Source organism: Diadema antillarum, unplaced genomic scaffold, assembly GCF_040938485.1.
Source record: "Diadema antillarum isolate AM-2024a unplaced genomic scaffold, OU_Dant_1.0 scf00000146, whole genome shotgun sequence".
NCBI lineage: Eukaryota > Metazoa > Echinodermata > Echinoidea > Diadematoida > Diadematidae > Diadema > Diadema antillarum.
In genome coordinates this window covers 2,713,212-2,740,748 of record NW_027271035.1, presented here as the reverse complement: position 1 = coordinate 2,740,748, position 27,537 = coordinate 2,713,212, and the positions used below count along the sequence as shown (strand labels likewise).

The window sequence follows — 27,537 nt, the reverse complement described above, 5'->3', positions numbered from 1 at the left end:
TTTTTTGTAGCCTTTTTGAAGATACACAAGTACCATAGAAAAACTCACTGCGTTCACTATGGGATCGGCACTTTCATATCAGGGAATTGAGATGAAAAGGAAAGAACACTGGATTAGTGTCCTTTGAACCATCCTCGGCGCAGTGTTTCCCAAGCGACCATTCCTCTAGTGTATACTTGAGAATGTGCAAAGGCAACTTCCCATTCGAGATGTACATGTGCTGATGCTTTATCACAAGAGTGCACTGCATCCAGGCTTACAGTACAGCCACCGGTTTGTGTAGATTACTGTATACGCCATATCTTTAGCGAGTCTAAATTTTCGTGAATCGAGACTTCCCGACGATTTCACGAGTGGTTAAATTCACAATCATGGAGTGCTGTACTGAATAGAGAAATGGATACGCTTACATCACATTTATATCGAGATGAGAGTCATTATTTTCGCGTGTCGTTAATTTTGCGAAATTTGCAAAAATAAATCCTTGCAAAATATTTGGCGTATTACAGTATTCATTGCCCAGCAGTGCGACAGCGAATTTAAGCACTGCTTAGTATACTTGTATTATTAACAGAGGAAATTCTAACGAAGGGCACGCATGATATCATTATAACGGCAGGTGCATTTCTGATGTTTTTTCACCCACCCCCCCCCCCCCCCCAAAAAAAAAAAAAAATGGGATCCAGAAAAATCAATGTGGCGACTCAAAAAGATGCCGACAGGAACAAAAAACATGATTTGGTGATATTTCTTATCTGCATATTCAAAAAAAAATGAGTAGAAGATATTGATGGGCCACTAAATCAGGTGCACTCGGGGTCAAGAAACTTCTGTTGTTGTTTTTTTTTTTTCCTGACCTTTCATCCTTTACTTTGGAAATAACTTGTTCGCTTGAAAGTTGAATTGGAGCTCTTGCATTGACACAAGCAGTTGATGTATATAATATCAGAGTACGTAACTCACAATTTGACTGCAACCCAGTAGCCAAGTTAGCAGCTTGATCAGTTGAGAAATTAGACAATTACAAATTTCAAGACTCTGTGTGTAGAGTGTAGAGGTGTCTTGAACTTGTCTAGAGACAATATTAGCAAAGCTACCATGTAACTTGTCAGGCAATCTAGGGGTTTAGGGGCTGCACACGCACAGTTATGATCATAAATTACTCTACACACAGTCTGACCTTGGTTATGCCGACATCGCTTTTCCAAATCTGTCCTCTATTTGGACATGGGCTGGTTTACAATTTTCTTCATGTTTTCATGCAATTTCAGTGGCAATCACACTCCAAACAAATAAGATAGATCTGCAAAATTTGCACACCCAGTTTGAAGTTCAGTTGGAATTGTGAGATGCAGTTTACAAGCATTACCGGTATTTTGATGCCGCACTGTAGTCAACTGGCAGTCAACTTACACAGTGGTACCGTACAATGGCTGTATTCAACAAGCCATGATCTCAATCTCATTCTCGGCAGTAGCAATACGCATACAATACACATTTGATTTGATTTCTGTGTAATGAGTCATCTGAATGTTGAAACTTGACAATACCATGCAAAATATCACAGTATTGTTGAATTGATGATGTGTACTGTGAAAGTGGAAATTTTTGCTGTGTTGAAATTTTTGTGCATTTCGCGCAACCAGAAACTAGCACGAAAATGAAACACGTGAATATATTTTTGCTTGCCATATGTTCCAATAGTTAATGTATTAATTCTGCAGAATTAAAAACACGCAAAACTCTTCTTGCCCGGCCAAGCGCAAAAAAATTAGTCACATCAAAATATCAATTTTTTACAGTGAAATGTAATGTCTGTGTGCATCCAGCAATGCATTTACATGTACACTGAGTGATGGTAGTAATTTCATTATTTATTCAATATCAGAGAACACCTGTGGGATCATAGCAACATTGTAGGATAGCTGTTCTAGCATTGCAAGAATGCAATTTTGTACTTAAAAAAAAAAAATGTTAATGTTCTTCTGAGGTCACAATTATGGATATCCCTGGAGTGCTGATTTTACAGTCACTTATAGGGGGTAAGGGTAGCCGTACCCTCTTTTGAATCTTTCATATTTCTAAAAAGAAAAAGGCACTACCCCCACTTTGATATAAAACTATATTGCATTGTATTGTGCATTGTGGACCGTACAGTATGTAGGCCCTGCCACTTACAGCAACAAAGCATTTATGGTGCTTAAGTCGTGTCAGTGGAGAGTGAGTGTCCCCATCCCCCTAAATCTTGATAGCTGTGAGTCACTAATTTGTGTGGGAGGACAGCTTATAGTGTGTTTGGCATGTCACTAGTTCCAGCAGCTTTTAAGAGATTTAAGGAGGTGACTTGAAACAGACACACGTGGAAGTTGTGCACCCATGCACACATTGTATTTAAAGTACATGGATAGTCTTTATTCAAATAGTGCTGCCCTGATGTTGGATGTAGAGTTGGAAGAAACCTGTGGGAGAGTGCCAGAGGATACACCGTGAATAGCCACATTGCTAGATGTATTTAATGCCCAGTGCTTAGGAGGTGTAGCTGGAATAACATGAACTTTTCTGACTAAAATTCTGTGGATGTGGAGTGTACAAGTACTTGACGTACATTTGTTTGTATGTTTTCTTTTTTCTTTCATGGCTTGTCATACCCAATGGCTAGATTATTTTGTGCTATCTAGAGCAAAGGAAATCAATTGTGTGAGACAGTGGTACTAAGAACGTTAACCAGACTTCTCTTTTACTGAACCACATGTACACGTTATGTTACTATCCTTCGTGACGGACACTTGTGCTCACTATGGAGAAAAATTGTTCATCAATGTTGCATGCCCAGATTTCACATGGCAATGGCAAAAGCAGTATTGGAAACCCGACTGCATGTCCCATGGAACAGTATGCCTGGCCTGTTTCACGGTAATGATTGTAGTGGATGAATGAATGTTGCATGATATAAAAGGCTTTCTTGATTTTATGACATAGATTATATGCATTTATATGTTGTAGTATCAAATCACAATAATGCTCAATTTCCAGGATTGTACTTAAGTTTGTTATTAAGAAAATGTAGTGGGAAGTGATTATGGCTGGCGTGATAAATTTGGCAAGCCACACTTATTGGCTCGACCAAAATAACCTTCATATGACCACAATGATAAAATTTGGCAGCAAAGTATTCATCAGTTTTATAGTGAAGAAAGATGTACTTTTAGTAAAGATAAAGTTTGTTTAATGTGTCAAAACTTCATGATTTAAACAAGAAGTGAGAGATCCATGCCATTGAGGCTCCGATACAAGTTCTTCAAGTGATTATGTTTAATGTACAGTGTACCATAAATAGTACTTGGTGCTGGATGTTGTACCAATGCAGGGTTCGAAATTGGCGATGGTCCGCCGGCCATTGGCCACCCAAAATCACGTTGGACTAGCTAAAAATCATAAAATTCTGAAGTTACTGGTCCGTCTGGCTTGCCAAAATATTGCTTCAGTGTTAAAATTGATTCTAAGTAGTCCGCCTGGCTAGTTTAAAAAAAAAGTTAAGTGCGACCCCTGCAATGTAGCCCTACATTTGAGTATGCGGTATGGTACCATATTTTCCCACTACCTCACTACCTGCATCTTCCTGCAGAAGACACACCCGATTTCATGCTTGAAGAATAGAGTCATATGAAATACAATTGTTGCAGTACGAAGTGCTACAGTGGTATGTTTCAGGCACTCAATTTCATGATCTTGTTTCAAGTGGCAGTACGCCATCATCCGTTAAAACGTGAAGAGTTTGCAACAAGTGGGGCACAAATGAGTTCTTCCTGTAAACAGGAAAAGCCATTAGGAGGCGTCTCTGACTTTCCATGTCTTCAGCAAGAATGGTTGTCCTACTTGGTGTAGTAAAGGGGGGAGTGCGTGCAAAGCTAGGGGAAGGTCCCAGGTCTGCTTTGCTTAGAGCCAGAGCAGAGCGCTTGGTGAATCAACTCAATCTCTTCCTGTTTCGAATTTGAGCGTAGGCCGACTTCCTGGCCTTGGCAAGGCCGTGCAGTAGAGAAAGACAGATATTGATCTGTGTACAGTAATGTACACACACAGCTTATGGCTGCACTTGATCACATTCTAGTTGTGCAACACACCATTGTACAGCAAGTGTCAGAAATACTAGGACGCGTGTGAAAGTGTATTGATCGCAATCATAAAGTAATGCAGGCTATTTTGGGCTGCCCGCTCCTATTCATTGGCCTGCAGAGCCAGACTCTTGTGTATTATGGTGCTGTCCTGTGTTGTCAAAACTTTCACTGACAATCCATTTGTTGTGACTGAACTCTTGGGAACTTTTTGAATGCCGTCACCTTTGCAAAGCTACCAGACTCTAATGTCAAAGTGTTGCTTTCAATGCCCAATGTTTGATTCTGCAAACTTTTCACAGTCCTGTGGTATACGCAACAGAGGGGATTTTTGTGCAGCTTCAAGGGTCATTGATGAGCATTTTTGGTCCATTCTTAACAAGTTTGAACATTTTACCTTGGATTATTATGTGGAATTTGCACTTACAAGAGGTAAGGACTGTAAAAGCTGTTGTCTTTTATTGAAAAATCTTTTTGTTTTTTGTATAAATGATGAACATCAGAATTGATTTTATTTTTCAAAGATTCTGACTGAAGAGTTTCTTTTGTGATAAATGCTTTTTTTGTTATTTATGGTAAAGATACATATGATGATGATGAAGTTTCAGGAGAATTCTCAATTCTCTGCTCAGTGCAGATGAAATGCTGAATGACAATTATTTTGTTTTTGTTTTATACTTCAAGCTCAGTTGCAGATTGCGCATCTGTAAAAAGTACTGTATGTAGTGTGCCAAAACTAAAAAAGAAAGGGGGGATGCCAATTGAATCATATGATTGATGATGTTGCAAATAATGCAAGGAACTTTCACTTTTGATGATGCTTCACCCATTTTGCAGAACTGTTGAATTGGAAAGACATAAGGTTTCATAAAACAACTATCAGCAGAAGCTTTTGACATTATTACAAAATATAATTGCTGGAAATACTGTAACAGTTGACCCTTATCCATTTTATTTACAAAATCATAGACTTATAGAATACACACACATTGGCCTGTCTTGAGGGTCTTTAGACATTGAATGATTTCATGCTTTTTTTTTCTTTCAAAAGTTATTTCATTGGCTGAGAGTCTGTAGGTAGTGCCTAGTCTGCAATATAAGTGAAAGAAAAATGGTACAATGTATGATGGCACTGGTGCAGTTTGGTAAGCTTATGAAGGGGTTACCCTTTACTTCTTTACCTGTCTGTCCCCTTTAGATATGGGCAAGTCCAAGATAATGCGCGCGTTACGTATGGGACATTCAGAGACTTTTATGACCTGAAAAATAGTGTTAATGGCCTTTGATCATATTGAACTTCATCATGGTGATTGATATCTAGGAGAAGTATAATCATGTAAAAAATTTAGAAAAATGACCTTGACAATTATATTCTAGAAGAGAAAATATGTGCCGTTACGTATGGGACCAGAAAAATTTTGTTTTTTTGAACATTTTTTTCAACCTCAAAACTCTCTGGAAGTATTTCATTCTACAACTTGTAACTCACTGTGATGAAAGTCACAACACTCAAGATTATCACAGGTAAGTTTCATGTCATTAGGCAAAAAGCTCTAATTACAGGTTCTAATTAAAGACAGACATGACGTGTTACGTATGGGACAGTTATGTATGGGACAGTTTGTCCCCCATTCATTTAGTGTGTGAAGAATCATGTTTATGGGTATTTTGCAGAATTATTGAAGTAAAATCAGTTGAAACTACTCAAATACTGATCCAGATCGTCAAGGAAACAATATTCCCCAAATATTCACCATCATAATCATATTCAATCATATTTTCATATTTTTATGACCAATCTGAGTATGCATGCCCTTTGTCCCCCATTCATTTAGTGTGTGGAGAACCATGTTTATGGGTATTTTGCAAAATAATTTTGCAAAATACCCATAAACAAATTTTTGCATAATTATTGAAATGGAATCAGTTGAAATTATTCAAATACTGATCCAGATTGACAAGGGAACAATATTCCCCAAATATTTACCATCATAATCATATTTAATCATATTCTATATTTTTATGACCAACCTGAGTGTTTTTGCCCTATTTTTATCAGAATAGTTACTACTGAAAAATTGAATAGTTTAAAGTGTTTACTTCCATTGATGAAGGGAAGTTTGCCATTTAGTTTCAATAAAAAACAGCTTGACACAAGAAATATTAATTTTTATAAATAAGCGATACCTGCTGCATGGAACCCCAGTGACTGAGTAGATATATGATGTCTGTCTAGCAGTCAGGTCATTGATTCGAGTCACACCTCAGTATGTATACCCATGAATTTTGTCGTGGCTACTATTGAAAACTGAATAAGGACAATTTGTGTATCACTTGCAATAAAAAAAAAAATCATTTGACTTTATATTTTTTTAAATATATATCACAACCATTTCAAATTGGATCTCCATCACATAAACTTTGAATTCCTCTAGTCTTAGGATTGTATGCTCTTTAGTAATTCATATGTAGGTTTCCAATCATCTCATTAAATGTTGAAAACTGAATCCCCATTTCTACAAAAAACTATACCATCCCTTTAATGCTGATTTTTCATTGTGTATTTTGCCATTTTCCCTTCCCCCTTTCTGAAAATTGTTCAGTCAAGTACATGTATAATTGTTTAAAGTGTCTATAACTCAAAAAGTGACTACAATGTTGGGATGCTTTCTTCAGGATGATTGACCATTTGTGTACTGAGAGACCTTCCCAGCTAGCTACATGCATTCACATGCAATATGTATGAGGATGTCCCATACGTAACGCATTTGTCCCATACGTAACATTATTTCAATGCCTAATAAAAAATATTTCTTTTGCTGTTTTTTCTTTTTTCTATGGTATTTAATTTCTCTAAACAATAAATTAGAACTTTCCAAAAGGGCATTAAAATAACCTTAGCAATTTCAGAAAAAACCTAAAAAAATTACCTCAATTTGTTACGTATGGGACATCTCATGATAGGACACGAGCTAATTTGCATAATAATTTGCATAATCCCTAAATTTTCATACCAAGTTAAACTATTTGATGAACTTCTTATGTCCACATATTAATCAAATGTCATTTGCTTTCCGTTGAATTAATATGAATTTTTATAAATGTCCCATACGTAACGCTGTGTTTCACATTTATGCTAATGAAGCCCTTGAAATTTGCATAAATTTACATAATATAATTTTTTCCTCCATGGAAATCAAAACTTCAACTCATAAGCTTCAAAATGATACCAAACATGTCAATATTGAGCAAAGATGAAATTTTGCCTTCTGAGGGGACCTTATCTTGGACTTGCCCATATCCAGGGGTGACCTTTGCTGCTATTAAGTGTATTGCTTCCATACTTTCTACAAGGTACATTGTACTCTGGTGATGTAAAATATGATATACACGTGTATCTCACAGAATACAGTCATGTCCTTCCCCATCTCTCCACCCCATCCAATTTTTGTTATAAATAATGCAAAGTTTATCATTAACGTGATGAATGTATGTTTGCAGGCCTGTTGTACATTCTCCACATTCAAGTCCAGGGCCCTGTTTTATGAAGAGTTACAATTGATTATATAGTTGATTTCTATGATAAGTCTATGGCAATCTGTGTGTTTAGTAAATTTATAATCGATTATATCTTTTGATAAAACGGGGCCCAGGGAAATGTTTGTTGCTTGTAGAGAAATTATCCCTATTCTTTTCTGAAGGCATGTGTGTTGTCCCTTTTAATATTTGTTCCCCCCCCCATGTTAGTACTTCACGTAATCAAAGCAAGATTTCTTCTCTTTGACAGTTTATCAAGAGGGGTACATACAAGTACATCTTAAGGATTACCTGTAGATTCTGCACAGTATTTGTTTCCAGAGACATTCTTCTTTTATCAAGGTAGAAAGTGTAGAATGAGCTTCTGATTACAACAGCCAAAAAAAAAAAAAAAAAAAAAAAAAAATGTTGTGAATAGTCTCATCTACGGTCTCTATTTTTTCTGTCTATTTTTTTTCTTCCGTGTAATGATTATCTGAATGGTGCAGCTGTGATAGGATCAGACTGTATGAATTACAGTCTGATGTACACGCCATCAGAAGAAAACGTCTCTTCAAATTACGGTTCATACTCCACATAATACGTAATGTCTACTTGCAATGTAATTGATGAAATTAATTGACATTGTATGGGGCCTTACACTTATGCAGTGGTTTGTATGATTACATTTTTGTAGTAAACCTTTATGTATTGGCTGTCGCTCTCCTTTTTAAATGTATCCCATTATGGAAAAAACAAAAAACAAAACATGCTGTATGGAGTAATGAACGATCATGAATAAATTGATTTAAAGATAATACATGAATTTTACAGTAGATGAATAGATAACTTCTAAATTTTTCATACAACTTTTCAACCACATTATGCCATTTATCAGCAGTACCAATTATCATGAAATTGGTAACCACTTTACACTTAACTGAGACTTTCACTTCAGAGTCAGCCAGGACAAACTAGAAGACTAAAATCCTACATTGTACATCCCCAATAGCTATTTGAACAAATCCTCAACCTCTTTACACAGCCAACATCTGATTTGTGTGAGTAAAGGATTATCACACTGTCCTGCTCAAAGGACTGATGTGGTAAACAGTTGTCCATGCAGAGTAGTGTGTATTAAGCCTCTCAGTGCCAGCTCCTTCAAGAACCATAATATCTCATTACAATTTTACCAGTGGTAAGGGGAGACATATAATTAGTATCTTGGCATCTTCTCATACCGCCAATCCTGGAGAGTGGTCTACTGGGGAAGGAAGAGACACACTCCTCTGTTTGCTAGGAAGGAAGTGGGATAAAACCCACTAACACAAACACAGTCAGGATGTCCAAGACTGGTTTTCCTCAAGTACGTGTATGTGTATACCCAAGGAATAGAGGGCAAGATATTAAATGACCAGATGTTGCACATTTAATGCAACTTCGGCTGTTTGAGTGTACACTGCAGTAGATGTCTCAATACGCACAGCTCTGGCAGAAGAATCAGGAAACACAATTAAGACGGAGAGGGTGAAGTGAGTATGAACTCTGTCCTGTATAAGGCTGTTATTTTCGCGTACAGATATTTTCGCAAACGAGAAGGTCACAATAATTCTTGCTATCATAAATGCACAAACCTAGTGTCTGGCAACATTTTCGCGTGTTGTTAAATTCGCGATCCAACTGCAATTTGCGAAATTCTTGAAAATTAAACCCCCATGAAAATAACAGCTTTCACAGTAACCTTATTGGTCAGTTGTGTCCTTGGTCACAAGATATACATTGTAGATCATCCACTGAATGTTTCCAGTATTTTGTGAATGAGGTCGTTACCTATGTTTTGTCTTGTTGCTTACATTTTTTTGTGCATGCGCTAAATCCACCCTGAACATTCACATACTCAGTAACGACATTGTCACAATTGAATTGTGTGCATGCACATGAGATTGTAAACACAGACTCCATCTAGATCTATTCAAAATCTTCACACTAGAAGATGAAATAATTTACATGGCTAAATGATCCAATCTGGTTCCATATTCTACGAGGCAGGAGACCACATGGAATATGGCACTAGACCATACGTTATGAAGATTGGACTGTATTTTGTAAGAACAAGCAAGGGGTAACCAGTAATATCTCATATAAATGTCATGATTCTAAAGGAATACTATTAAAAAGTGGACATAAAGTTTCAATTTCAGAAGCAAGAAGACCTGTTTGAGTTTTTAAGAGAAGGTCTAGAAAGTCTACAACTAGGTACAGTGAAGTTCTTGTGATAGCAAGAATGGAATTCGTGTTTCATACATTGTAGTTCCACTGAATGGCAGATTCAGAAGAAAAATTTGTCGATTCATTTTTTTTTTTTTTCCTTCTTCTTACTCCTGTAGATACTATGCATTGTAAGTGCCATGAAGGGCTTGAGCACCATAATGCTTCTGGAAAGAAATTATAGCTCTTAACTGTACATGTACATGATGTAGAAGTAAACCCGCTGAGGATGAGTCCCGAGTATACTCTGGCAGGTGTCTATGGGAAATGTGTGTTGTCTTGTAGCAAAATCAGTCCGTCCTCAACGTGTTAATCACAGAAAAATATGATTTAACAAGAATTAACAAGGTGTGATTGTTTCCTGGTTGTTATTTGTGCCAAGTACACATTTTTAGAATACTTCTCCACCCCCCTTTCTCTCAGGCGTTAAGTACCTTTTGTATGTTAGACAATCTGATGACAAGGCTGATTTTTTTTTTCTGTGTGTATGCTACAGCTGTAAAGCTGCTCAATGATATTGTCGCCTAAAATGCAATACTTGAATGAGTATTAAATGACCAAGGTATAAAAAAAAATGGTAAAGCTCGAACATGTGGGCTGTGCTTTACAGGTGACCAGCCTACCGTTACATTTTTGTGCCACGACAGAGAAAAGCTCTAGGCATTTGTTCTACATGTAATATGCTACTTGAAGTTACTATTCACTTTGACATACATGTAGTCTACATTGACCAAGTTGTGCCAGAAATGTTTGATACAAATGTTGGTGTGCTGCCCACAACATTCTTGTAATGTAAAGTATAAAGTTCTTGATTGATTTTGAGGAACAACCAGGAAAAACATATTCTTGCAGAGTTTCCATTGTGTTTCACCAACAATTACAAGGAGATACTAGACTGTTTACAAAGGCAGAAGGACTGCAGCTTTATGTAAGTTCCCAATTAGCTAATTTTATACAGGACATTTGGACTTTGCATATGATGTATAGGCCTACTGGTGGCCTTAGGATACTTTTGAAAATGTTTAAATTGTATAACTTGATGGTATACGGTGCAAGTCATACATCTTGTACAAGTCTCAAAATATTTTCGTTCCCATTTTTTTCATGAATAGCCATGTATGCATACTGTAAATGTAGAACTTGCATTTTGCAAGGGCCTACTGGTGGCCTTAGGGTACTTTTGAAAATAGGCCCATTTACACTTGCTTGGAAAAATCGCGACATTTGGGTGTAAGTTGCTAAGCAACTACACCCAAACGCCCTCGAAACATCGCCAGAAAAATCGCCTGCCGGAGTGCGATTTTTTGAAACATCGCGAAGTTTCAGGCGAAGTTAGCGAGTGTAAACCCAAGCTGCAGAAATATCGCGATTTTTCATCACGTGACTTTCGGTATCGGATTGCACCGGGAGTTTACGCGCGCTCCCGATCCCTCTTTGGAACGTGTAGAGAGTACGTCGGTCACTGGCCAGAGTACTAGTACACGGCATAGACAGCTGTGTACAGGGTCCAAACGGCCAATCCTCGATCGGCTCGTGGTCTCTCACCTCCCTCTCCCTGATGAAACTACTCACTAGTAGTACGTGAAAACTACTACTAGTAGCAAACCTGAAGTTCTCCAACCACGTATCATGACCCCATGACGACTTAACAAAATAATGTTCTCCCAGAAATGCGTTGATTCAGATTGTGGGAGTGCCCGTACTGCTCTCGATATACGTTGTTTGTGGAATACAGGAGTACGTAACAAGTGTGAGTTCTTGCTGTCGCCTGATAAAATACCAGTCCTAACTTCCAAGTCCTATTTCTCACTTTCGTCATATCGGCGAAATTTCATGATCCTCCTGAATGCTGCTGTAGATGAAGTTTTACACACATACTACGTATGTGATCTAATAGAGCAAGCTATATAGTTTTACCGTAGGTAAACAGTCTCGACAGAAGCACAAATTTATGTGTGCATTGTACTGATAAAAAGCCCTGGCTCAACGTTCCAACCAGCTATCCTAGCTGTGATCAAAATATACTGCACTGCAGTGAAAACGAACATAATAGCGCGCGCTTCCAACTAGCTACCGTGTTGAAGGGAGGTAAATTACGCATGCGCACTACCGACCAAAAAATCGCGATGTTTCGTGAAGCTCAAACTTCGCATGCTTTTGCGCAAGTGTAAACGGTGGAACCAAAATATCGCGATTTTAAAAATCGCGATGTTAGTAAGTGTAAATGCGGCTAATGTTTAAATTGTATAACTTGACGGTATACGGTGCAAGTGATACATCTGGTACAAGTCTCAAAATATTTTAGTTTCCATTTTTTTCATGAGTAGCCATGTATGCATACTGTAGAACTTGCATTTTGCAGGCCGTTGTGAGTACTACAATGTACACTCCTAATACAAAAAGTAAATGAGGGTTCGAACTCTTTTCACTTTACCATTCAGCCAATCAGAGGCACATTTCCTGTTTTTAGGGAAGTAGTGGGCATCGAAATTCCTTCAGCGTCCTCTATCAGATCTACATGTATGGTTATTTTGATTCCTTGTTTGGACAGGAAAGTATTGCAGGATTTTGAATTTGTGTGTAGTGGGGAAGTGACTGGTGCATGTTAACGGACGGAAATGACCTTCTAACCGCCACGTGGCCTTTGACAAATCGTGAAATTTGTTTTGGCGGCAGTTAAACTTGGTTGTCACATGCCACTCCTGAATGTTAATTTTAAGCTGTTTGGATACATGTGTAGACCTCAGTTCTGTCATTAGTCATAACTTTGATTAATGACCCGATTTATTGTCATGTCACTGACTGCAAATGACCATACTAATGTGTGTTTACATCCCTTTTGGACATTGACGCAGTGACTGATGTATGGCCATGTTGGTGTGATTTTGTCTTTCATTGTTCATTATCAATGCTTGATGATAGCAAAATACTGAATGCACTGTATGTCGTATTTTTTGTTGAGGTTTTATTTTCATTGAATTTTGCAAGTTGGGTGCTATTTGAGAATGTAACAACACATGAACATATGAACTGTTATCCCGACATGAAAGTGACGTGCGCACATAGATTTCTCTGACTGTACTCCATGATCACAAATTCAAATCTGCTCGCTAAATTACTGTATACGCTATAATTTTCGCGTACATAAGTTTTCGCGAATTGCCGCCGTCACACATTTTCGCGAGTGGTTAAATTCACGATTGGGGGACCAGAGAAAATATGAAGTGGCAAAGAAAGTGTGAATTTTCAACTTACTAGCAAATAAGAATGATACTAGTTATACACTGCATGAAAAAAACTTACCAAACTCTGCGAACTAGTAAGTTGGAATTCAACATTTTTGAAGTGGTTAAGTCCATCGCGCTAGATTTCTGACTAGTGGTCCCCTTGCGATAATGGATTGGCTCTCTACAGTATTCGTAAGTAGACGTGGACATGCGTAAACAAGCTTAGCCAGTATGGTCTGTTCGGTAAGCGCCGTGACATGGTATACTAGTACTGAAATGTTCGTATCATCAAGGCAAGGGATTCATTTTGGAAGGTAATATTTTCGCGTGTTGTTAATTTCGCGAATAGCTCCCGACTCGCGAAATTCGCGAAAATAAAACCCCCGCAAAATATATAGCGTATACAGTATCGGCAAGTCCTGATTCGCGAAAACATTTTACATAGACTTGATATTACATGTTTGGCATTGGATAGTTACACGTGTAGCACATTCTGGCCCCATCACTTGTGGCAACTCAGCAGACTGTTTACTTGCAGACTTTATACTTACTCAATGATACTCTCTCCAACTACATGTATCTGTTTGTTCAGCAGAAAGGGGTGGAGGTGATAGGGACAATGTCTACGCCACATTTGTGGTTTCACCTCTGTGGAATGATGTTCAGAGTGCAACAAACATTTTTTATGAGCAGTCATTGAAGTGCTGATGCATAAAACTGCACAGTTCAGACATACAACATTTTTGGATGTTTTAGACACCAATTTACCACTTCTGCTTCAATTTGAAATACTCTGTCTCTGTTTATTTCAAGACATACAGTTGTACAGTTGTATTTCCCCTATGGTAAATTGGCATAAAGTGTCTACCTAGACATTTCTCCAAACGGGTGATGTGTACACCCGTTTGGCCCTTCTGGCCTCTCTCCTCCAATCACCGCAGCTCGCGGCCACAATGTTTGTGTGTGATGCGTACACACACACCGCACATACATATTGTACACGTGTCGGTGGCAGCACTGTCCCACACGTTAAATGGATAGCACTGCAGTCTGGCATTGCGCAATTGCGTGCACAAACTTCGTTCGTTCGGAAGAGTTACGCAATAACGTACCATTAGGGGTGACGATCGTCCAACTTTAATTGATCAAGGAATGGATTTTGAGTATTAGACCAGCACAAAGGATTTACAATTGGTATGAATGAAAGTGTACAGGGCAAGGCTAAACCTTTTGTGCAGCAAAACCAATGAATATCATTGCTTGTGTGTTATACACACTCATTTAGAAAGTAACAGCATCATAATTGTCAAGGATTATTGCTTGAATAGATAAGGATTAATCAAGGGGTGGCATGGAATATTCCAACATGTTTTTGATAATTTGAAGGGGTACGCTGTACTATATCTTTTCCATTTATTACATTGTGCTGTTCCAGAACCTCCTCAAACTGACCATTTTTTTTTCTTCAGCCGTGTTTTATATGCCGTTAATTGGTCCTGTCAAGTCTTACAAATACCGATTTGAGTCCAAGCAACCCGAGAAACTGGTGTTGGTTACTGAGATCAGTCTACCTAGGCCAGGGGGAAGTGGGATTCCCAACTCTCTGGTCCCCCAAATGAAGTTGCATGCAATGCTCACTCTCCTTTCTGGACTAGTGGAACAACAATATCACATGACCTGCTGATGACTTGTATTACCATTTAACCTGCAATGTATCCAGCCTAGTGACGTGGAAGTTGTCGGAAGTGGCCAGCTGATACAGTACTGACTAGTACTGTATGTCCTGGTGTGTAGGCCTTGTTCACATGGGAGCCAGAACGCAAACATGCTGGACACAGTACATGGTCAATGTAATACTGAGTATAAAGTGAATTAATAGTTTTCCTGGAGTGTGTCACATTGATCTGTGGGAGTCATTTATATGGAGTCAGTGTTGTTGATTGTAACTTTCAAGTTCAGAATTTACTGTGTCGTACATTTGGATTACTCTTACAGTTAATATCCCGGTTCTATATTTTGATGTTGATGTGGCCAACAAATTTCAGAGTGACTGGACTACAGTGATGGACCTTCCTATCCAGTAAAGTACACTTGTTATAAAGACTTGGTTTGTTTGGTAAGTTTTTAATTTACTGATGTAACTGGGAGAGACAATGATTTCCGTGTACTGTATGTTGTGATTGTTGTGAGTGAGAAGTTTGATTTCAAATGCACAGTATTTCTATGATATTTTATTTCAGTACCTTGAAATCTTTAAATTCTCAGTTAATATGTTTATGTTGCCTCTCTAAAAGTACAATATACGGGAGAGTATTACAAAATATTGCTTCAACATCGCAGTCTACATACCATGGGTACATGGATGTATGCGAAAGAGGATACATAACGTATGGTAATGTACAACTTTGTATGTTGTACATGTAAATCATAATTCCATACTTTTTGCAAGATGAGAACTGTAAAGTAGTGTGGAATTTTCCCCAAAGTTGTCCCCATGTCCCTCCTCCTCCATTGTACACGTACATTGTACACACACACACACACACACACACACACACACACATACACACACATACACACACACATACACTTTCCAGAGAACCTTGTACAATGCATCGTAAGCGTCATGTACAAATTTGCAAAAGAATATAATATTTCAGATATTACCATTTCAGTCTTGCCAATGCAAAAATGAGAAAGGGGTAGGTTTCTTCATGAAATGAAGAGTGAATGAGATTCAAATGTGTACACCACAAATTAGGATTTCCTCCCAAATATTGTGGTCATAAGACCAGGATGGCTATTTTTGAGGTCTTTTTGTTTGTTTCTGATATTTATCTTTGTTTGTTTCTTGAACGTTGCAACATTTTCCCCTCAACTATGAGATGTAAAATTTTGAGGTGAATTTCATGGAAGTGTTTGATTTATTATGTTATGAAATTACAAACTAATGATTAATGGTGACTATGAAGGTTTAATTTGCTTTGCCATGTCAGAATGCAACATTTACAAAATCACTTCAGAACTATCTGAAGAGACATCTTTTGATTGTTTGCTTGGAAAGTAAAGACATATTAATTTGCTTGTCTGTTGTTTTCTGTTTTGACACATGATAGTGAACACTGCATAATTTTGTGATTGGTGACATTCGAAACTACAGTCTGTGTGTGTCACAGTCTCAGGGTAAATTGTTAACGAAGGAATTTTTAAGATAATTTTTAAAGTTCATGAAAGATGGCCCATGTACGACAAAGAGTCGTACATGCAAAATACACCAACCGTGAGTGCACAGGTGGAATTTGCCATTTAGTTTGCTGTGGGAGGCAGATATGGCACTTGGCACAACCACATACAATTTGTACACTGTATGAAAACACGACTTACATAGTAGTTTTAAACAGAGATTGAACATAGAGAAAACGCCCTTGCTACACGCCCACTGAACACACAAACACAAAATTTGTACACATTATACTGCTGTTGTTTTGTCCCCCAAGAGAGGTTGGCATAAACTTGCGAGCAGACTTGTACAACAGCTGTGTGCAAGGATGTGAGCGCCAATTGTATTGCATGGTATGTAGGCATTTTTTTTTTTTTTTATAAGTTACAACATGGGAGTGTTTAGTACTTTAAAGCGTTATAGAACTATACCCAAGACATTGTACTCTACATAATGTGTTCAGGATTTACAATGTATGCAAAGTTTGAACATGCAATGTAAACTCACAGTGAGGAATTTTGAAAGGAGGACAAGTGAGAATTTTAATTTTCTATTCATTTATTTATTTTTATTTCAACAAAGAATGCTCTGCTAGATGGTAACATGGAGACAAGATTGTAGAATCTGTATACATCAGAACATTTGATTACGGTACACATGTAACTTTGTTGTGTATGCTTTATACAATTACAAACTTTGATATTTAGAGGAACTTTCTTCATTTTTCATCCATCATTTTCCTTTAGAATATTATTGTATATATGATAGATCTTTGAACTTGACAAACAAAATGAAATAGTAAGTACTTATACCTGCTTAAGATGATTTTAACTTAAGATGTTCAACACAGATGTGTGTACTGTATGTCGGGCTATTATTCTAATTTTCTGTAATCGACCAAAATAATTTGAGTCTGTTATGATAGTCAAATATGATTTTGATGAAACTCTAATTGCACATTTCAAACATTTCATTATTGTTTACAATGATAGATCATGTTTGTACATCAATCATTTCAAACATTTCATTATTGTTTACAATGATACATTAGATCATGGAACTTGACAAACAAAATGAAATGATAAGTACATTATACCTGCTTAAGATGATTTTAACTTGAAATGTTCAACACAGATGTGTGTAAGTACTGTATGTGGGGCTATTGTTTTAATTTTCTTTAATCGACCAAAATACTTTGAGTCTGTTATGATTGTCAAATATGATTTTGATGAAACTCTAATTGCACATTTTAAGTGCTGTTTTTTTTTATTTGGACACATAATAGGTACAAAAATGTGGAGGCTTGTAATTTTGTGTGAGCTTCTAAATGTGTTCTCGGGCTTTAACCTTTGATACCAATGAAAAGTGAAAGTAAGGTATCAGTTGAATTAGTTCTTTCATGAAGAAACTGCAGGGTGCCTTGATCTAGAGATAACATTATTGGTAAATCATGGACTTTGAACCAGTGAAGCAAAGCAATACTTGGCGAAACAACACACACATTTAATTTCAGTGAAAGCGTGCCTACGAGTGTAGTGTTACATGCTGCTTTGTAATGGATGTTGGGCTGCCACAAGGACTCTTGGTCTGTAGGGTTTGTTGCGGCAACATTTTGGTAAGAATATTTATCAAGTTATCAATAGTTATTGTCATTAAATGGTGGACAGCGACTGTATCTTGATGAAATTCTCCCATGCTGTTCTGATTTGGCCCCCCCCCCCCCCCCCCACCTATTAATTGCGAGTTTGTACACTTCAATCTAATAATGGATATTATGTGTAGCATGTTACCAGGAAGCCAAACAAGCAACTCCTCTTTCTGCATCTGTGAGATAAACCAAGAATTTGGCATTCACTTCCAGGAAGAAGCTACAGAGATACCTGATAATTTGTCCTTGCCTCCATGATATTGTTCCCCCCCCCCTTTTTTTTGTGTGTGTGTGTGGGGGGGGGGGGGTGGATACATTGTAGGTACTGATAACTGGTTCATATTTCAATAGCCAACTTCACACTCAGGTACTAATTCTATCATTTTTTGTGTTGTGTTCACAAATAATTTTTCAAAAACAGTTTACCCAGGTGGTAATTTCAGGTGTTCGTGAACAGGAGTGAGCAAGCTGTGACTTGGGGTGGTCAGTGCAGGGAGAATGGAGAAAGAGAGAGAGAGAGAGTGATTCTCCCTGGTCAGTTTTCATTGAGCAATCTAAGTAACATCTTGCTAAAAGGGCAAGTTGTTTGTGCTTCTGTTTCTTTCACATGGACACATGTGATGTCAGCAGTTATCAGGCAGATCTGGTTTGGTCTCTGACCCACCTTGATTTGTGGCTAGAGGCAGATGAGGCATTCTCCTGTAGTGTTCACATTGGAGGAGAAAACCATCATCTTGTGAGCTTTCTCTAATACCTTTTGCACATAATCATGGATGTGGACAATACAAACTTGTGCTATGTTCAGTACCGGAATGAGTTGTAAAAGATTGATTCTGCAGATGAACATGATAAGATGAGAATTCTTAAAAATATTGTGGTGATATCTTATGGATGATAGCAGCATAAAAATTATTGTATGCAAGATTTTTTTTTTTTTTTTTTTGGGGGGGGGGTCAGAATACATTACCATTATTTCATTATTTGTGCACACAGTACATTTATAAAGCTCATTTTATCTCCCATACAAGCTGCTAGCACTGTGTTTTTCCTTGTGAGTACACTGTAAGTGTGTGGATATCCCACACCTTTAGCCACTTAGTAGACCTGTGTAGTGGACGTGTTTGAAAAATGTAGCTTAAAACTTCACAATAAAAATTGGTGCTTATAGGAGTAGTACAGATAATTGCTGAGGGTTTCACGCAAACATGATCTCTTTGGTCTTTCTTTTTTGGTCTAGATGCAGTCAGTCTGACTCTAAAGACCTGGGGATACTATGGAGTGGGAAGGCTGGCCCAGCTTTGATACATGTATAAAATCCCCATAACTAATTGTACAGCCTTTTCACTGATCTCTGTGTATTAAGTAAACATACAGCTGGAAAATCTTATTTCTTATGACTTGATTGGAGTCAGCCATTACCGAAGTGTAAACTTTGATGCACATATGTGACCGGCTACAACAAAATGGTCCTAAAGTCGGGTGAGGCCGATTATTTGAAAATTGCATGACACAATTCCCTAATCTTTCTGCTTGAAATTAATGTATAACACATCTTATAAAAATAATCGGCTGTGGAGATATCGATGTTTAAAAGAGAGCATGTCGAGACGTCTGGGAAATCACTGTTTTGAGAAAAGCGCCCTAAAAGATCTCCTTGCAACGCAATCACGATCAAGGGACACGCAAGTCAGTATTCACCTCCGGACAATAGAAGGTAAGCCCTAGCAACCCCCGAAATGCTCATTCAAACACAGCGTCGGCGGTCTCCTCACCGACCAATCAGTGACCAGGATGCCAGGAAAAGCGGCTGGGCATAGCGCACCCTGCCAGCACGCACCAGTCAACTAGGCAGTGTGCGAGCTTCACGCTTCAGTTAGCGGCAAGCAGCAAACTGACCAATGAGATCACTCTGGTCGTTGTTAGGGGCGGAGCTTATCTGTGGCGCTCAATCCAAATGTTCGAACCCGTTTCTGCTTCGTTGAAACGCCAAAAAACATGGCCCAGAAAAACGCTATTTTTTGGTCTTTCCTTTCATCATTTCGCTTCAAAATTTCGACAGACAATAGAAGACATGTCAGACTCTAATAATATGTCAAATTCAGAAAATCGTAAGTTTTGACCAATTTTGATGCTCTGACTTCAAACTCGATTTTCACGGCTTTGACCGTGCGCGACTTAGGACCATTTTGTTGTAGCGGGTCACATATTCACTGACTGGTGCTACAACTTGTATAAATTTGTGGTTTTCAAAGGCACCACGGTAGCAGCGAATGAATTGGGCAATTCATTAATCCCTATATGCTCCATGGGTCTTTAAACCACCAAAACCAAAAGGGTTTTCAGATTTGGGGACAAGTGTGAACGTAGCAGGTATAGCTACAGATGGTGAGTTCATGGTCGACAGCTGTTTACCAAGATGCACATGCAGCAGCCCCAAGTGATGGGCAAGTAATCGCACTTGACCTAGCCTTGAAAAACAGACCCAAAGAGGTCATGAGGCAGTGGGTCTGTGGTCATCACTTTGCAAAAGACTTGGAAGGCGGAGGCCCGGCACTTTACCAATGTAGTGAAAGTGCACTTGATAAATACCGGTACTGTATTTCTGCATAATAAAATCATTTGCCTTCAGACTTTTGGTAATATTTCACACATGTCTATGGGTGACATAAAAAACAGAGATTGGCATGGTTAGTCTGTAGCACTGGCACGTACACGCTTGTATACACTGCACATGTAATTACGCAGAAAAACCATGGTATTTCCTGTCTGAACTTACTTACTTTTGCTATGCATTATGGAAATGGTGTCTCTGATAGAAGACTATGAGTAACCTTAACATACAAGGCAATGAAGTTCTATGCATCCCTGTCATGAAAATGATTCCAACCATGGTCCAAACAGTCTCTCACTTCAGTTGAATACATCTCTGAAGTCAAGCCAGCTGTTGGTGCACCATCTATCTGCTCTGATATGTGGAGGGCAACTTAGGTACTACATCTAGTGTAGACACACAGTCAGCTTTTTACTTTTCGGCCTGCATTGGTAGCAGAAATCAATATTGGGTGTCCCAGTCAGAGCAGTGACTGCAATGTGTGGTGATTTGCGCGAGCAAAATATGATTGCTGGGATTTGGCGGCTTTGTCCCGCCACTGGACTGGACGAGTGATGCAGGGATGGCACCATCAGTGAACATCTGGCTACTTTTAGTCCGGTAGATATGGTTTGGATTACTACTGTCCCTGTAGAGGATGAAGGTACACATTGGTTTGTTTGTTTTGTCTTTAAAAGTGAAATTTAAGATTGCCCTCATGTGGACCATGAATGTGGGCCTTGTCTCATCGTGCGTGCATGTGTGTGTGTGTGTGTGTGTGTGTGTGTGTGTGTGTGTATGTGTGTGTTTGAAGCTCCTTGGTATGTGTGAATCTGCCAGCCAATTCTATCTGCCTATTCTCCAGTGTCCATGACTTGCTTGTTTGTTGACACGGACTATCCTCCACAATGATAACAGTGTTGTACACGGCCAATGGCTTTCTCATACATATATTAGGTTTATCCTGGTACTTGGAAATCAGTGGTATTGAGTTGGAGCCAAAGCATTCCATTTTTTGGAAACTTTGCGTGAAAAGGAGATAAGATACAACTGTGCAACACTGGTCACTGACCTGATAATAGGGTGCCATGTCCATACAAAAAAAAAAAAGAAAGAAGGAAAAGGAACAGAGTGGAAATTTTAGGTCTATACCCAAAGTAGAATTTTGTCATCAACCTACATGTATGACTGAATGGTATGCCCATGTACAAACTACATGTACCTGGTTATGTTTTTACTAATCCGTCAATGTCATTACGTTTTAAGCCAATGCCAAGAAAGTACTGCTCACATTTATGCGGAGACCTTGACTCTCATTTCATGAAAGATGTCGAGATAGTAGTTCTCTTAAAACATGAATGGTAGCAACAGCTAGTCGGGAAGCAGTATTCTTGTCAGTACCGTTACCATTGTCTAAGCAGCAAGAATTGATATCATAGTGACTTTTTATGAAATAGAGTCCAGGATATCCAAGCCATTGATATTACACTGTTCAATTGAAGCGATTGGCTTGCTCTACCCCAACAAAGAGGTGCCAATGTTATAGATGTGCAATAATGGGTAAATTACCCTCATATGGGATCTCCCAATGAGGTACACAGTCTTCCACTCCAGTGCAAACATTGAATGCATGAAGTGATCGTAGTAAATTGCATTTTTAAAGGCCAGGTGAAGTCAAACTGTGTTTGCCTATGTAAGGGTTGTTTTTTTTTCTTTTTTTTTTCTTTTTTAGTATGGATTCATTCATTATTTATTTTTTTGTGAAGCTCAGTATTCACAGTACTGCTGTCAGTAACTGTTAATGGTGTAAAAGAAATGAATCATTCCTCATTGTGACAGAGAGTATTCCCAAAGGTGCACAAAATTTTTTGTTGAAAACCATTTTGTGCCTTGTCATCTGTCAACATAATTACTAAATTGCAACAGTAAGGGCTGTCCTCTATGATAGATTCCACGAGCCATTAGCAGTTAGTGGTATTAAATTCTGAAAATGTAAATGTGAAAAAAAAAAAAAAAAACATCGGGGGGGGGGGGGGTAGTGTTTTTTTTTTTCCAATTCTGGTAATTCACTGCAGACAATTAATGGGAAGACAGGATGAATTTACTGGTACAGTGTCATACATTTGTATTATATTGGATGGCAATGAATGGGATACCAGGGAATATTGCATGAGTTTGTGCAGGCCAATATTGCACAAATCGAAGGTGAGGGCAATATTTGACAAAATGAATGCAATAGTCTGTGGTATTTCATGAATTAAAAGCCATCCAATATAATCATTATTATATTAATAAACATAATTTAGAGAAGATATAAGCTGTAAAATGTACCATACTTCTACAAGACTTGAGGTTGACTCTACACTGATAGAGGGTCTAGTGACTTGCACCTGTGTAGCAAGATGTTTGCGCGCTTGTGGCTTTATAACAAGAGTTTTCACACTTTAGATAGTACAGTAGCAAGCACTCGTGTGCTCAGCAAGCAGTCGCATAACAGACAAGACTGAATACGGTGTAGTATTGCATTGCCACTAACAACAGTAGCCTATGGGGAATTTATGTATGTGCTTATGCGTTTCATTGAATACGTTCTCATATTGCACACTGAAAATCAAGCGGACAAGAATGTGTGGTTGTAATACACTGCTAAAGCGTCCTTTTTAGAGAAATGTATGTGAGGATAGGAAAGTGAAACCAGACGTGTCTTGGCCACAGATGGCATGGGATGTAGGCCTACAGTAAAAAGTGTGCATGAATTACCTTGGATGTACAATGTACAATACATGGTTAGTTTGGGTGGAGTAAAAGGTGCATGATCAAGCAAACGGAATGGTGGAAGTTTCTTCAAAACTGGAAAGTCTGCAGGGAAAGTTTCAAAATTTTGAAGCTTTATTCTGGTTTTTTTTTCACATGTAATATTGGTTGCAAGTGATTTAATGCTCATTGAATGAGGTGTTGGTGTCATCACCTTACGTTGTACATCTCTCCCATTGGTGTGTGCACTGGCACACTGAAAAAAGAAAGAAAAAATACACTTGGTTAATGATGCAACACACATTGTATGTGTACTACCTCATCTACATGTATTGTTAGATTGTATGCAATTTACTAATTTGATTGGGAAAGTAACATTGTGTCCGTGTACTGCAGATTTGGCTGCATGTTTATGGGAGTTTGTTGAGGTCATGTGTTTTGGTCATCACATTAACATACAATTGTCAGAACTTGATGAAAAGTTAGTAACTAATCTGGAGTTGCCATGGTTTCAGGGCGTGCTTGAGTGGTCTGTGCATCAAGAGCATGGGATGTGGAGTTTGAAGAACCCGAAAAGAGGATCTTAACCCGTAGAGGACGAATCCCGAGTATACTCGGGCAGATGTCTATGGGAAATGCGTGTTGTAGCAAAATCAAACCATCCTAAAAGTAGGAGCAGTGTGTTCAGATGGATAAGGCCCTTGAGTTGTAAATGGGAGATCCCTGGTTCAAAGTCTGTACAGCATATCCTTTCTTTGGCAAGATGTCTAATAGGGTACCTACTTTGTCCCCCGTGGCCAAGGTGTGAAAACTAGGTACCTTGTAACTCTTGGATAATGATAATGGCAAGGTCCCTCTGGGCGAACAGAGTGCATACTGGAGTGACTATTACAACCCAGAATAAATTATTATTATGAAGGTTGAGCTGGGAATGTGCTTTGATCTTGTCAGTATATATTTTTGTGGATTTAAAGGGGGAAAAAAATCTGCTCTATGATTATTGAAGTTTTCAAGACATGACTCCAGTTTAACAATTATGCTTTGTTTTTCTGATTTCATTTCCACAGCATCAACTTCTCCCAGCTGCCCAATGTAACCACAGGGCCTGAAATCACTGCAGCCAATTTCAGTGACCACTTCCCGGACACTTCTGTTCCAGGTAGGAAAGAATCAGATATTTATTCGAGTGTGCTCTAAACATTCGTACTTCCTTCCTTGTTATTCTTCTTTGGCCTCAAACCAACAATAACGCTGCCTTGAATATCTTTGTTTGATTTAGGTTTTTGTGTTTTCTTTGTCTCTTTCGTATATATTTTCTCCCTTTGCTCTGTGCATTTATCTACGACTAGGATCTATTGTTATTGAATTGTACTTGCATTATGCTAGTAATAATACATAATGTATGTACAGTGTAGTGACATAAGATTTAAAACATGTATATTTTATAAAGAGTATTATTGTCAAGACTGTTGGCTTTTATAACTGCATCATGTTGTATTCTTACCACAAAGAGAAATAAAGTTTCTTTCACATAAATTGATTGCAAAATTTCAGTGACTGTAATGCCACACAATTTTATCTTGTCTGAAGAAGTCAGTTTTATGTAGTCTGTTCAATGTGTTGCTTCAATATACATGTATGTCTCATGTTTTGATTTGCAGACCAGTGCACGGGAAACTCTAAATAGGCACACTGCGATGATAATTATGTTGTTCTGATAACATCTAGCGCATTTGAGACCCAGAGTAATGAATTAAGTCACCCTCATTAATGACCCTTTTGACTTTGATGTTACTTTGCAATTTATAGTTTCAAAGTTTTAATTTGTTCACCATGAAATATATTTATTCAGGACATATTAAGTCATTGGTACAATGAATGTCTGATATCAAATTCAGTGTTTGTATGTGCACATTTGCACGTTCCCATGTTGCGTCATTGTATTTATTGGCCTTTTTTTTTCTCTGTGTTTTGTTTTATTTCCTGCTGAGAGGAGTAATAGGAAATAGGGTCGTTAGGAGTGCTGATCTGTAAAAAGGGAATAGAAGGCACGTGACAATATCGTCGGTTGAGAATGATAAGGGCGTTAAGTTGTCACTAAACCCATAGTGTTCAAGACCACTTAACGCCCTTCTCATTTTCAACAGACGATATGAGCCTCTTTTCCTATTGAAGATTTAGAATAAATTTCGTAATATAGGCCTTTCATTCATTGCTAAAGATAATCAGAAAACAAACAAAACAACAGTACAACGTGACAGTTACAAATGATGAATGATGTGGTATGGATGTTGTGGGATGAGTTGCCATGGTAATACTCTTTTGTTGTGGTGGTATTGTGTTATTGCAGCCATACAGAAGGTAGGAAGTGGCAGGATGTCGCCGGTCAGAGCACACACCATGAAGGAGTATGAGCAGGTAACTGGTTTTTTATTGTTGATGGTTCATATTGTCCTGTCTGTCTCTTCTTCAGTAGCCCCTCCCCCCCCCCCCCTTTTCCAGTATTGTTTTTGGTACATGCATATGGTAATATGTAGTCTATTATTAAGTTATTGATTTCTTTTTGCCTTACCCCCCCCCCCAAAAAAAAAAAAGAAAAACTAATAGATTAAGGAATGAATAAATGAATGAGTACAAAGAATTATTTTCATTGTTGATAGTTGAGGGGGAAAAAAACACATACATTCAGTATAAATGTAAGTCACATATTGGGAATTATTATCCATACAGAGGATTTTTAGAGCCCAAATACAAGTGTTATTTTGTTGACGCACCTCATAACCTCCGACCCACATAGAAGGTTTGTTGTACTCGACCAATAATTTTGGCCGAGGCGACCAATGTTTAAAATATTGGAGGGCAAGAGGGGATTCCCCAAAGTTTTTTATAAACTGCACCGTGATTGGTTGAGGTATATGCGAGATGACCTGAAATATGAAGTAAAAACGTCTGTGATTGGTCAATCATGAATTAACTAGAATATCGTTTCTTCTAAAATTCTGTGTTTATACAAACAAATTTCATATATCAATTAGTTGAAATTGTTTTTTACACAATTTTTCAAAATATCACTTTCATAACAGGAAATTAAATTTAGGTTTGATGAAAACAAGTTGCATTTTTTTTTTTATGCATGCAGCAGGCGCAAGGCGACGATTGATCTGCAGCTCTGCATGCTCAGCGTTACTGCACTGCTAGATAGCCCGCGCGCGATATAATGTAGCCGGCCGGCCGCCGCCGCTGCGCTTGCATTTGCATGCGCGATATGCATATTACAGTACTGTACATTTACGTACGTGTACGTGTGTACAAGTACGTTATATACAGCACAGTAGGACTAGTTGTGGTAGTAGTAATTCGATCTTTCACGATCTACGGTAGATGTGACGTGAATTGTTTCTCAGATCTCGGATACAAATACATCTAATTCTGGTCTAAATTAGCTAGATATCGGTCTAACAGTAACATGACGGCTACCTTGGATAATAGATCACTGTTTTATCAGAGACTGAAGTGGATTAACTTGCACTGAAGAGTGTACCGGTACATGTACCATACCCCATGTCAGGATCACTACACAGTAGGAACAGCACTCGGAGTCGGAGACAGAAAGGGTAGGCCTAAGGGAAGGGATATTTATTCTCACTAGCGTTCTACCGCAGGAGGACGCATGGAACGCTCGAGGACGATTTTACGCGTATATAGGCGCATCTGACATGATGTGCGCGCTGGTGATTTTTTTCTGTAAGAGAGAGATCGTCCTACCGCGGTAGGACGACTGGCGTCCCTCCGCGTTCTACCGCCACATTTTGGTCACGTCTCATGCTTTGTGTGTACGTGTGTGTGTGTGTGGGGGGGGGGGGGAGCCCGGTTTGGTCGTACGCCGTGTGATCCCAATCAACAGAAGTGAGAATTCGAGCAGCAACGCAACCAACGAGAGCCAGAAGCTGGGTGTACTACGATGCGTATGGCCATTTTTAAAGACTAGAATTACACGGCTTGAAATCGTTTGTGGCCGTATGGATGCCAGTTTAATCACAAATGAGGTGGAAAAATATCGTCGCGCAACCTTCAAGCTGAGACACTATTCTATTGGGATCACTCAAAAAATAAAGTGTAGGCCCTAATTTACATCCAAGGATGAAGTGATTATGATTAAGTAGGTCTAGGCTAGTTAGTACCGGTACCTGAATCCTGATTTC

At 38.4% G+C, this 27,537-nt stretch overlaps 1 protein-coding gene across 1 annotated transcript in view; it reads left to right on the top strand.

The window, feature by feature from the left end:
- LOC139721668 (uncharacterized) overlaps positions 1-27,537 on the top strand; it is a 118,263-nt gene that overhangs the window by 6,865 nt on the left and 83,861 nt on the right. The window contains exons 2-3 of the mRNA XM_071632999.1: positions 24,403-24,494; positions 25,686-25,753. Of these exons, the coding sequence (XP_071489100.1) occupies positions 24,403-24,494; positions 25,686-25,753 (160 nt within the window). The remainder of the gene's footprint in view (positions 1-24,402; positions 24,495-25,685; positions 25,754-27,537) is intronic.